Below are 12,623 nucleotides of genomic sequence, written 5' to 3'. Positions count from 1 at the left end.
AATGGTTTTTTTATTGGCGCGACGCGGCGCGTGACGCGGCGTGACGTCACGGGGGCGGGGTCACTTCCAGCGCCCGCCCACGCGGCCCTTGGCGACCTTCTTGCTGTGGGGGAGGGGCGGCCGGGGGTCAGCCCGGGCCGGAGCCCCCAACACCCCAAAAACACCCCAAAAACACCCCAAAAACACCCCAAAAATAACCCCAAAAACACCCCAAAAACACCCCAAAAACACCCCAAAAATAACCCCAAAAACACCCCAAAAACACCCCAAAAACACCCCAAAAATAACCCCAAAAACCCCCCAAAAACACCCCAAAAAACACCCCAAAAAATAACCCGAAAATCACCCCAAAAATAACCCCAAAAATAACCCCAAAAACACCCCAAAAAACCCCCAAAAACACCCCAAAAAACCCCCAAAAAATAACCCCAAAAACACCCCAAAAACACCCCAAAAATCACCCCCAAAACACCCCCAAAACACCCCAAAAACACCCCAAAAATAACCCCAAAACACCCCAAAAACACCCCAAAAAACACCCCAAAAATAACCCCAAAAACACCCCAAAAACACCCCAAAAACACCCCAAAAAACCCCAAAAACACCCCAAAAATAACCCCAAAAATAACCCCAAAAACACCCCAAAAAACACCCCAAAACACCCCAAAAACACCCCAAAAATAACCCCAAAACACCCCCAAAAACACCCCAAAATCACCCCCAAATCACCCCAAAAACACCCCAAAAACACCCAAAAATAACCCCAAAAACACCCCAAAAACACCCCAAAAACACCCCAAAATAACCCCAAAAACACCCCAAAAAACACCCCCAAATAACCCCAAAACACCCCAAAAACACCCCAAAACACCCCAAAAATAACCCCAAAAACACCCCAAAAAACCCCAAAAATAACCCCAAAAAAACCCCAAAAACACCCCAAAAACACCCCAAAAACACCCCAAAAACACCCCAAAATAACCCCAAAAATAACCCCAAAAACACCCCAAAAACACCCCAAAAATAACCCCAAAATACCCCAACCCCACCCCAAAACCCACCTCAAACCCACCCCAAAACCCCCCAAATACCCAAATCTTCACCAAAACCCCCCAAAACCCCAAATACCCCCTCAAAGCGCCCTGAAAAAACCCAAACTTCCATCCCAAAAAACCCCCAAATCCCCCCAAAACCCCAAATCCCCACCCCCCCACCCCCAAATCCCCCCAAATCGCCCAGAAAGACCCCAAAATCCCCCCAAAAAAGCCCCCAAATTTCCCCAAAAACCCCAAAATTCCCCCCCACAAAAAGACCCCAAAATCCTCCCAAAAAAGCCCTGAAATCCCCCTTAGAAAAGCCCCAAAATTATCCCCAAAAACCCCAAAATTCTCCCCCCAAAAAACCCCAAAATTTCCCTAAAAAAGCCCCAAAATTCCCCCCCGAAAGAAAAACTAAAATCCCCCCAAAATCGCCCAAATTCTCCCCCCAAAAAAACCCAAAATGCCCCCAAACAAGACTCCAAAATCCTCCCCCCAAAAAGCCCTGAAATCCCCTAAAAAATCCCCAAAATTGCCCCAAAAGTCGCAAAATGTCCCCAACCCCCCCAAACCCCCAAAAAACCCCAAATCCCCCCCAAAAGCCCTGAAATCCCCCCAAAAAAGCCCCAAAATCATCCCCAGATAACCCCAAAATTCCCCCCCGCCAAAAACCCCAAAATGCCCCCAAAAAAGCCCCAAAAACCCCAAAACTCCCCCCCCAAAAAGACCCCAAAATCCTCCCCAAAAAAACCAAACAAAGACCCCAAAATCCTCCCCAAAAATCTCCCAAAAAAACCAAAGACCCCAAAATCCTCCCCCAAACCCCAAAATTGCCCCAAAAGCCCCGAAATTTCCCCCCCCCCATCCCCCCCCCGTTACAATTTCTGGGCGTGGCTGATCCGGTTGTACAGCACGTTGATCTGGGGGGGAGGGGCGGCGTCACGGCGGGACCCCCAATGCCGGACCCCCCAAAAAAAACCCAAAAAAAAAACCCCAAAAAAAACCCCAAAAAAAAAAACCCCCAAAAACCCCCAAAAAACCCCCAAAAAAAAACCCCGTAAAAACCCAAAAAACCCCCAAAAAAAAACCCCCCCAAAACCCCAAAACCCCAAAAAAAAACCCCAAAAACAAAAACCCCCAAAAAAAACCCAAAACCCCAAAAAACCCAAAAAAAACCCCAAAAAAACCCCAAAAACCCAAAAACCCCAAAAACCAAAAACCCCAAAACCCCAAAAAAAACCCCCAAAAACCCCAAAACCCCCCAAAAAAACCCCAAAAACCCCCCCCAAAACCCCAAAAAAACCCCAAAAAACCCCCCAAAAACCCCAAACCCCCCACAAAAACCCCAAAATGGGAGCGGGGACCCCGAACTGGGAACGGGGACCCTGAATCTGGGAGCCCCAAAAAAACCCCAAAAAAACCCCAAAAACCCCAAAAAACCCCAAAAAACCCCCCAAAAAACCCCCCCAAAAAAAACCCCCAAAAAAACCCCCCAAAAAACCCCCAAAAATCCAAAAAACCCCAAAAATGGGAGCGGGGACCCCGAACTCGGAACTGCCCCGGATTTGGGGTTTGGGGTCCCAATTTGGGTTTTTGGGGTCAGGGTGGATTGGGGGTCCCAGTTTGGGGATTTGGGGTCCCAATTTGGGTTTTGGGTCCCGTTTGGGGGTTTTTGGGGTTCTGGGTCCCAGGGTGGATTTGGGGTCCCATTTTGGGCTTTTTGGGGTTTTGGGGTCCCAGATTTGGGGTCCCAATTTGGATTTTGGGTCCCAGATTTGGGGTTGGGGTCCCAATTTGGGTTTTTGGGGTCCCATTTAAGGGATTTGGGGTCCGGATGGATTTTGGGGTCCCATTTTGGGGTTTTTGGGGATTTTGGGGTTCCAGATTTGGGGTTTTGGGTCCTAATTTGGGTTTTTTGGTCCCATTCTGGGGTTTTTGGGGTTTTGAGGTGGATTTGGGGTCCTAGTTTGGGATTTTGGTCCCGTATTTTGGGGTTTTGGGGTCACAGTTTGGGTTTTGGGGTCCTGTTTCGGGGTTTTTGGGGTTTTAGGGGTCCCATTTAAGGGTTTTTGGGGTCAGGGTGTATTTGGGGTCCCAGGGTGGATTTTGGGTCCCGTTTTGGGGCCGTTTCGGGGTTTTGGGGCCGTTTTTGGGGTTTCGGGGCCATTTTGGGGTTTCGGGGCCGTTTCGGGGCCGTTTTCGGGGTTTCGGGGTCCCATTGAAGGGATTTGGGGTCCCCGGGTGGATTTGGGTCCCATTTTGGGGCCGTTTTGGGGTTTTTGGGGTCCCCGGGTGGATTTGGGGTCCCCGGGTGGATTTGGGGTCCTGTTTTGGGGCCATTTTTGGGGTTTTGGGGCCGTTTTGGGGTTTTGGGGCCGTTTCGGGTTTTTGGGGTCCCAGATTTGGGATTTAGGGTCCCCGGGTGTATTTGGGTCCCATTTTGGGGCCGTTTCGGGGCCATTTTCGGGGTTTCGGGGTCCCATTGAAGGGATTTGGGGTCCCTGGGTGGATTTAGGGTCCCCGGGTGTATTTGGGTCCCATTTTGGGGCCGTTTTCAGGGTTTTGGGGTTTTTGGGGTCCCTGGGTGGATTTAGGGTCCCCGGGTGGATTTGGGGTCCCGTTTTGGGGCCGTTTTGGGGTTTTGGGGCCGTTTCGGGGCCATTTTCGGGGTTTCGGGGTCCCATTGAAGGGATTTGGGGTCCCCGGGTGGATTTGGGTCCCATTTTGGGGCCGTTTTGGGGTTTTTGGGGTCCCCGGGTGGATTTGGGGTCCCCGGGTGATTTGGGGTCCTGTTTGGGGCCTTTTGGGGTTTGGGGCGTTGGGTGTTTTTGGGGGTCCTTGGATTTAGGGTCCCGGTGTATTTGGGTCCCACTTGGGCCGTTTTCGGGGTTTTGGGGTTTCGGGGTCCCTTGGGGGATTTGGGGTCCCCGGGTGGATTTGGGGTCCCATTTTGGGGCCGTTTTGGGGTTTTTGGGGTCCCTGGGTGGATTTAGGGTCCCCGGGTGTATTTGGGTCCCGTTTTGGGGCCGTTTTCGGGGTTTTGGGGCCGTTTCGGGGTCCCTGGGTGGATTTAGGGTCCCCGGGTGTATTTGGGTCCCGTTTTGGGGCTGTTTTCGGGGTTTTGGGGCCGTTTCGGGGCCGTTTTCGGGGTTTCGGGGTCCCCACCTCGTAGCGCTGCCGCCGCAGTTTCTCGCTCAGGTCGAACTTCGGACTCGAGCTGCTGGATCCAGGCGTGCAGCTCCTCGGCCTTGGCCCTAAAACGGGGCAAAAAACCGGATTTTGGGGGTTTTATAGGATTTTATGGGGTTTTAGGGGATTTTGGGGTTTTTTATGGGTTTTTGGGGTTTTGGGGTTTTTTTGGGTTTTTGGGGTTTTTATGGCACTCGAGCTGCTGGATCCAGGCGTGCAGCTCCTCGGCCTTGGCCCTAAAACGGGGGAAAAACGGGATTTTGGGGGTTTTATAGGATTTTGTTTGGGGGTTTTATGGGGATTTTGGGTTTTTTAATGGGTTTGGTTTGGGGTTTTTTGGGGTTTTTGGGGTTTTTTGGGGTTTTGTGGCACTTTTGGAGCTGCTGGATCCAGGCGAGCAGCTCCTCGGCCTTGGCCCTAAAACGGGGGAAATTTAAGGGATTTTGGGGTTTTTATGGGTTTTATGGGATTTTGGGGTTTTTATGGGTTTCATGGGATTTGGGGTTTTTATGGGTTTTATGGGATTTGGGGTTTTTATGGGATTTTATGGGATTTGGGGTTTTTATGGGTTTCATGGGATTTGGGGTTTTTATGGGATTTTAGGGCATTTCGGGGTTTTATGGGGTTGGGCAGTTTGGGGGCTTTTGGAGGGTTTCGGGTGGGTTTGGTGTCGATTTGGGGATTTTTTTGGGGTGAATTTGGGGTATTTTTGGGGATATTTCAGGGATATTTTTGGGATATTTCAGGGATATTTTTGGGGTGAATTTGGGATATTTTTGGGGATATTTTTGGGATATTTCAGGGGTATTTTTGGGGTGAATTTGGGGATATTTCAGGGGTATTTTTGGGGTGAATTTGGGATATTTTTGGGGGTATTTTTGGGGATATTTCAGGGATATTTTTGGGGTGAATTTGGGGTATTTTGGGGGTAAATTTGGGGTATTTTTGGGGATATTTCAGGGATATTTTGGGGGATATTTCAGGGATATTTTTGGGGTGAATTTGGGATGTTTTGGCCCCACCTGAGCCCGTCCTCGCGCAGCCCCTCGATGTCCAGCGGGCGCCGTCGCTCCGCCAGGATCCGCAGCTTCATCTCGCGCCCCGTCTGGCGCCGGCCCCGGCGCTGCTCGGCCTGCGGGGAATCGGGGCCAAATCCGGGGCTTTTGGGGCTTCTGGGGCCAAATCCGGGGCTTTTGGGGCTTCTGGGGCCAAATCCGGGGGTTTTGGGGCTTTTGGGGGAAATTCGGGGGTTTTGGGGCTTTTGGGGCCAAATCCGGGGCTTTTGGGGCTTCTGGGGCCAAATCCGGGGATTTTGGGGCTTTTGGGGCCAAATCCAGGGGTTTTGGGGCTTTTGGGGGGGAAATCCGGGGCTTTTGGGGCTTTTGGGGCCAAATCCGGGGATTTTGGGGCTTTTGTTGGGGCTTTTGGGGGGAAATTTGGGGCATTTGGGGGGATTTTGAGAGGATTTTGGGGGAAATTTGGGGGGAATCAGGGGATTTTGGGGCATTTGGGGGGAAATCTGGGGATTTTGGGGCTTTTTGGGGAGAATTTGGGGAGATTTGGGGGGATATGGGGGGATTTGGGGGATTTTGGGGGAGCCCAGGGAGGATTGGAGGTGAATTCAGGGGGATTTGGGGTAAATTCAGGGGTGCTCTCTGGGGGTCCCATGGGATCTGTGGGGTCTATGGGGTCCCTGGGGCGTTTATGGGGTTTCTATGGGGTTTCTATGGGGTCTGTGGGGTACCTATGAGGTTTATGGGGTGTCTGTAGGATCTATGGGGTTTCTATGGGGTCTGTGGGGTTTCTATGGGGTTTATGGGGTTTCTATGGGATCTGTGGGGTTTCTATGGGGTACCTATGAGGTTTATGGGGTGTCTGTAGGATCTATGGGGTTTCTATGGGGTCTGTGGGGTTTCTATGGGGTTTCTATGGGGTTTCTATTGGGTTTCTATGGGATCTGTGGGGTCCCTGTAGGATCTATGGGGTTTATAGGATTTCTGTGGGGTTTCTATGGGGTTTCTATGGGGTCTGTGGGGTCCCTGTAGGATCTATGGGGTTTATAGGATTTCTGTGGGGTTTCTATGGGGTTTCTATGGGGTCTATGGGTCCCTGTAGGATCTATGGGGTTTATAGGATTTCTATGGGGTTTCTATGGGGTTTCTATGGGGTTTCCATGGGGTTTTGGGGTCCCTGTAGGATCTATGGGGTTTATAGGATTTCTGTGGGGTTTCTATGGGGTTTCTATGGGGTCTATGGGTCCCTGTAGGATCTATGGGGTTTATAGGATTTCTGTGGGATCTGTGGGGTTTCTATGGGGTTTATAGGATTTCTATGGGGTTTCTATGGGGTTTCTATGGGGCTTTGGGGTTTTTGGGGTCCCACCTTGGCCAGGTACCCCCCGAAATGGGGCATGGCCGACAGAACTTTCTTTTTCTTGGCGTCGTCCTCCGCTCGCTTCTTGGCCTCCTCCTCCTCCTTGCGCAGCTTCTCCTCCTGGGGGTTTGGGCAATTCGGGGATTTTGGGGATTTCGGGGATTTTGGGGATTTTGGGGTGGATTTGGGATGGGTTTAGGGCCAGACTTGAGGTGGGTTTAGGGTCGGATTTGGGGTTGGATTTGGGGTTGGATTTGGGGTTGGATTTGGTGGATTTGGGGTTGGATTTGGGGCAGATTTGGGGGATTTTGGGTTGGATTTGGGGTTGGATTTGGTGGATTTAGGGTTGGATTTAGGGTCAGATTTGGGGTGGGTTTTCGGGTGCATTTGGGGTGGATTTAGGGTCGGATTTGGGGTCGGATTTCTGGGGGGTTTTGGTGGATTTGGGGGCGGATTTGGGGTTGGATTTGGGATTTCTGGTGGTGATTTCAGAGTCCCAGGGGATTTTGGGGTAGATCTGGGAGATTTTGGGTGGGATCCCAGGGGTGATTTTGGGGGTTCCAGGGGTGATTTTGGGGGTTCCCAGGGGTGATTTTGGGGCAGTCCCAGGGGTGATTTTGGGGGTTCCAGGGGTGATTTTGGGGGTTCCCAGGGTGATTTTGGGGGTTCCCGGGGTGATTTTGGGGCAGATCCCAGGGGTGATTTTGGGGGTTCCCAGGGGTGATTTTGGGGGTTCCCAGGGGTGATTTTGGGGCAGATCCCAGGGGTGATTTTGGGGGTTCCCAGGGGTGATTTTGGGGGCGATCCGGGGTGATTTTGGGGCAGATCCCAGGGGTGATTTTGGGGATCCCAGGGGTGATTTTGGGGGTTCCCGGGGTGATTTTGGGGGCGATCCGGGGTCGCCCTCACCGCCAGCCGCGCCTGCCGCTCGCGCTCCTTCTCGGTTCGGCTCCGCAGCTGCTCCTTGCGCTCGGCCCGGCGCCGCTCCTGCCGCCACACGGCGCCAAAATCGGCCAAAACCGCCCCAAAATCGGCCAAAACCGCCCCAAAATCGGCCAAAACCGCCCCAAAACCGCCCCAAAACTGCCCAAAATCGGCCAAAACCGCCCCAAAACCGCCCCAAAACTGCCCAAAATCGGCCAAAACCGCCCCAAAACGGCCCAAAATCGGCCAAAACCGCCCCAAAATCGCCGCAAAACGGACTGAAATCAGCCAAAATCGGCCAAAAGCACCCCAAAAGCGCCCAAATCGGCCAAAAGCGCCCCAAAACTGCCCCAAAACTGCCCAAAATCGGCCAAAAGTGCCCCAAAACTGCCCCGAAGCACCCCAAAACTGCCCAAAATCGGCCAAAATCGGCCAAAACTGCCCGAAAATCACCCCAAAACTGACTGAAATCACCCTAAATTGCCCCAAAACTGCCCCAAAGCACTGAAAATCAGTCCAAAACTGCCCCAAAACTGCCCCAAAACTGCCTGAAATCACCCAAAAACTGCCCCCAAGCACCCCAAATCCCCCCAAACCTTCCCCAAAACTGCCCAAAATCGCCTCAAACTACCCCAAAAACTGCCAGGAATCCTCTGAAATCACCCCAAAACACCCCAGAATCATCTTGAAACTGCCCCAAAACCCCAAAATCACCCCAAAATTACCCCAAAATCACCCCAAGACTTTCCACAATCACCCCAAAATCACCCAAAGTCACTGGAAATCGCCCCCAAATCCCCCAAAATCCCCCCAAAATCGCCTGAAATGACCCCGAAACCACCCCCAGCAAAAACCCCGAACCCCCAAATTCCACCCCCAGACCCCAAAAAACCCCAAAACCCCCAAAGAACGCCCCCAGACACCAAAACCAAACCCCAAAATTGCCCAGAATGCCCGGAATTGCCCGAAATGGCCGGAATTGCCCAGAATGCCCGGAATTGCGCGGAATGCCCGGAATTGCCCGAAATGGCCGGAATTGGCCCCAAAGCACGCACGATGCGCTCCATGAGCCCCTGCAGCTCCTCCTCCTCGCGGCGCCGCTGCTCGAAGTGCGCTGTCGATGAGCGTCTGCAGCTCCAGCAGGTCCTTCTCCATGCGCTTCCGGTGGATGTCCTGACCCAAAATACCCCCAATTTACCCCAAAAAATCCCCCCGGAAAAAACCTGACCCAAAAACCCCAAATAAACCCAAAATAAACCCAAAAAATCCCAAAAATCCCCCCCTCCCCAGCAGGTCCTTCTCCATGCGCTTCCGGTGGATGTCCTGACCCAAAACAACCCCAAATTACCCCCAAAAATTACCCCCGGAAAAAACCCGACCCAAAAAACCCAAAATAAACCCAAAAAATCCCAAAAATCCCAAAAATCCCCCCCTCCCCAGCAGGTCCTTCTCCATGCGCTTCCGGTGGATGTCCTGACCCAAAATACCCCAAATTATCCCCAAAAAAACCTTACGGAAAAAAAAAAAACACCCAAAAAACCCCAAATAACAACCCAAAAAAACCCAAAACTCCAGCCCTTCCGGACCCAAAACAACGCGAATTTACCCCAAAAAATCCCCCCGGAAAAAACCCGACCCAAAAAACCCAAAAACTCCACAAACAACCCCAAATAAACCCCAAAAAACAAAAATCCCAAAAACCAAAAAATTCCTGCACATGGGACCAAAACACGCTTTACCCCAAAAACCCAAAACTTCAAAAACCAAAAAACTGAAATAAACCCAAAATAAACCCAAAATAATTCCTTCCCTAGGGACCCTTCTCCATCCGCTTCCGGTGGATGTCCTGGGACCCCAGACCCAAATTATCCTAAATTATCCCCAAAAATTCCCCTCGGAAAAACCCCAAAAAACCCAAACTTGCCCCCAAAATGCCCCCAAATTCCCCTCAAATCTCCCCCAAAATCCCAAATCCCCCCTGCCTCCCAAATTCTCAAATTTTCCCCCAAACCCCCCAAATAAATTCCCCAAATCCGCCCCCCCCCCCAAAATCCCAAATCCTGCCCCCAAAATTCCCATCCCAAATTCGCCCCAAAATCCCCCAAAATTCCCCCCCAAACCCCCAAATTGCCCCGAATTCGCCCCAAATCGATTCCCCTGAATCCCGCCCAGACCCCAAACCCCCCAGATTTGCCCAGATTTGCCCAAATTCCCCCGAATTCGCCCCAAACCGCGCACTCACGTCGAAGTCCACGCGCTCCCCCTCGGGGATTTTGGGGGGCGCCAGCTGGGACAGCATCGGCCTGGGGGGGCGGGGGGTCAGGAGGCGGGACCCCCAAAATTCCACCCAAAATTCCACCCAAAAACCCCCGCAAAATTCCCCCCAAAAACCCCAAAATTCCACCCAAAACTCCCACCCAAAAACCCCAAAATTCCACCCAAAACTCCCACCCAAATTCCCCCCAAAAACCCCAAAATTCTCACCCAAATCCCCCCAAAATTCCCACCCAAAAACCCCAAAATTCTCACCCAAATCCCCCCAAAATTCCCACCCAAAAATCCCAAAATTCCACCCAAAATTCCCACCCAAATCCCCCCAAAATCCCCCCAAATTCCCCCAAAAAACCCCAAAATTCCCACCCAAAATTCCTCCCAAAAACCCCAAAATTGCCCCCAAAATCCCCCCAAAATTCCCACCCAAATCCCCCCAAACAACCCCAAAAATCCCCCCCAAATACCCCCCCAAAATCTCCCCAAAACCCCCAAAACCTCCCCAAAAATCCCCCAAACCCCCTCAAATTCCCCCCAAATCCCCCCCAAAAAACCCCAAAATTCCCCCCCAAAAACCCCAAAAATCCCCCCAAAATTCCGCTCACTGGGGTCAGGGGGAGCTGAGACCCCAAAACCCCAAAAAACCCCAAAACCCCAAAATCTCCCAAAATTCCCCCACATTCCCGCTCACCGGGGCCGGGGCCGCTCCTCTTCTGGGGGGAGAAAATTGGGGGTCAGGGGGGATTTGGGGGGATTTGGGTGGGAATTTTGGGGTTTTTGGGTGGGAATTTTGGGGTTTTTGGGTGGGAATTTTGGGTGGAATTTTGGGGTTTTTGGGGAGGATTTGGGGGGAATTCGAGGAGGTTTGGGCGGATTTTTGGGGCGATTTTTGGGGGGAATTTTGGGGTGTTTGGGGGGGGTTTTGGGGGGGTTTTTTGGGGCAATTTTGGGTGGGAATTTTGGGGTTTTTGGTTGGGATTTTTGGGGTTTTTGGGGGGGATTTTTGGGGGGATTTTTGGGTGGGAATTTTGGGTGGAATTTTGGGGTTTTTGGGGGGAATTTGGGGGATTTTGGGAGATTTTGGGGAAATTTGGGGCAGATTTGGGAATTGGGGGAAATTTGGGGGAATTTGGGGGAATTTTGGGGTTTGGAGGAAATTTGGGGGGAATGTTTGGGAGGCAGAGGAAATTTTGGGGGGTTCTGGGGGAATTTTAGGGGGAAATTTGGGGTCTGGGGGAAAAAATTGGGGCATTTTGGGGTCTGGGGGGGAAATTTGGGGAGAATTTGGGGGGAATTTGGGGGAATTTGGGGAGAATTTGGGGGGAATTTGGGGGAAATTTGGGGGAAATTTGGGGGGAATTTTGGGAGAATTTGGGGAGAATTTGGGGGGAATTTGGGGAATTTGGGGAATTTGGGGAGAATTTGGGGGAAATTTGGGGGAATTTGGGGGAATTTGGGGAGAATTTGGGGGTTCGATGGAGTTTTGGGGGGGATTTGGGGGGAGGGGTAATTTTGGGGTCTGAGGAGGGAAATTTGGGGATTTTTTGGGGGGATTTTGGGATCCAGGGATCAAAATTGGGGATTTTGGGGGTCCCAGGGCATTTTTGGGTCAGTTTGGGGGTCCCAGGATTGGTTTTGGGGCAGTTTTAGGGGATTTGGGGCAGTTTTGGGGGATTTTGGGGTCCCAGGGCTGGTTTTGAGTTGATTTTGGGGAATTTTTGGGGGATTTTGGGGTCCCAGGGGGTTTTTGGGGCAGTTTTGGGGGTCCCAGAGCTGTTTTTGTTATTTTGGGGGTCCCAGGATTGGTTTTGGGGCGATTTTAGGGGATTTGGGGCAGTTTTGGGGTCCCAGGGGTGGCTTTCAGGCAGTTTTGGGGGATTTTTGGGGGTCCCATGGGGGTTTTTGGGGTATTTTGGGGCAGGTTTTGGGGCATTTTTGGGTATTTTGGGGGTTTTTTTTTGTATTTTTGGGGTATTTTGGGATATTTTTGGGGCAGTTTTCGGGGTATTTTTGGCAGGTTTTGGGGTATCTTGGGGCAGTTTTTGGGAATATTTTTGGGGTATTTTTGGGATATTTTTGGGCTATTTTGGGGTTAATTTTTGGGTTAGTTTTGGGTTATTTTTGGGTTATTTTTGGGATATTTTTGGGATATTTTTGGGATATTTTTGGGATATTTTTGGGTTAGTTTTGGGATATTTTGGGGTTAATTTTTGGGATATTTTTGGGTATTTTTGGGATATTTTTGGGATATTTTTGGGGTATTTTTGGGATATTTTGGGGTTAATTTTTGGGTTAGTTTTGGGTTATTTTTGGGATATTTTTGGGATATTTTTGGGTTATTTTTGGGCTATTTTGGGGTTAATTTTTGGGCTATTTTGGGGTTAATTTTTGGGGTATTTTTGGGATATTTTTGGGTTATTTTTGGGATATTTTTGGGTTAGTTTTGGGTTATTTTTGGGATATTTTTGGGATATTTTTGGGGTTAATTTTTGGGATATTTTTGGGGTTAATTTTGGGATATTTTTGGGATATTTTTGGGCTATTTTTGGGATATTTTTGGGCTATTTTGGGGTTAATTTTTGGGGTCCCCACCTGGCTCCTCGGGAGGTTTCGGCGGCTCCGAGGCTGCGGGGGAGGGGCGGGGGTCAGAGCTCGGCTTTGGGGGAAATTCCCCAAATTTGGGGTTTTTTTGGGGGAAATTCCCCAAATTTAGAGGTTTTAGGGTGAATCCCCCAAATTTGGGGTTTTTGAGGGGAACTTCCCCAAATTTGGGGTTTCTCTGGGGAGATTTCTCCCCAACTTTTGGGGTTTTTTTTTGTGAATTCCCCC

At 50.9% G+C, this 12,623-nt stretch overlaps 1 protein-coding gene across 1 annotated transcript; it reads right to left on the bottom strand.

The window, feature by feature from the left end:
- Positions 1 to 60: 60 nt before the first annotated feature.
- LOC115916920 (troponin T, slow skeletal muscle-like) lies at positions 61 to 12,419 on the bottom strand (the record flags this gene model as incomplete). Its single annotated transcript, XM_030970660.1, is given in 12 exon segments — positions 61 to 103; positions 1,917 to 1,957; positions 4,203 to 4,254; positions 4,421 to 4,462; positions 5,249 to 5,358; positions 6,609 to 6,719; positions 7,509 to 7,586; positions 8,579 to 8,638; positions 8,640 to 8,696; positions 9,766 to 9,826; positions 10,486 to 10,507; positions 12,387 to 12,419. Coding segments are annotated over 12 exon segments (710 nt in total), but the record flags the coding sequence as incomplete, so codon positions are not given.
- Between the last annotated feature and the right edge of the window lie 204 nt (positions 12,420 to 12,623).

Source organism: Camarhynchus parvulus, unplaced genomic scaffold (genome assembly GCF_901933205.1).
Source record: "Camarhynchus parvulus unplaced genomic scaffold, STF_HiC, whole genome shotgun sequence".
Lineage (NCBI taxonomy): Eukaryota > Metazoa > Chordata > Aves > Passeriformes > Thraupidae > Camarhynchus > Camarhynchus parvulus.
This window is presented reverse-complemented; position numbering and strand designations above follow the sequence as displayed.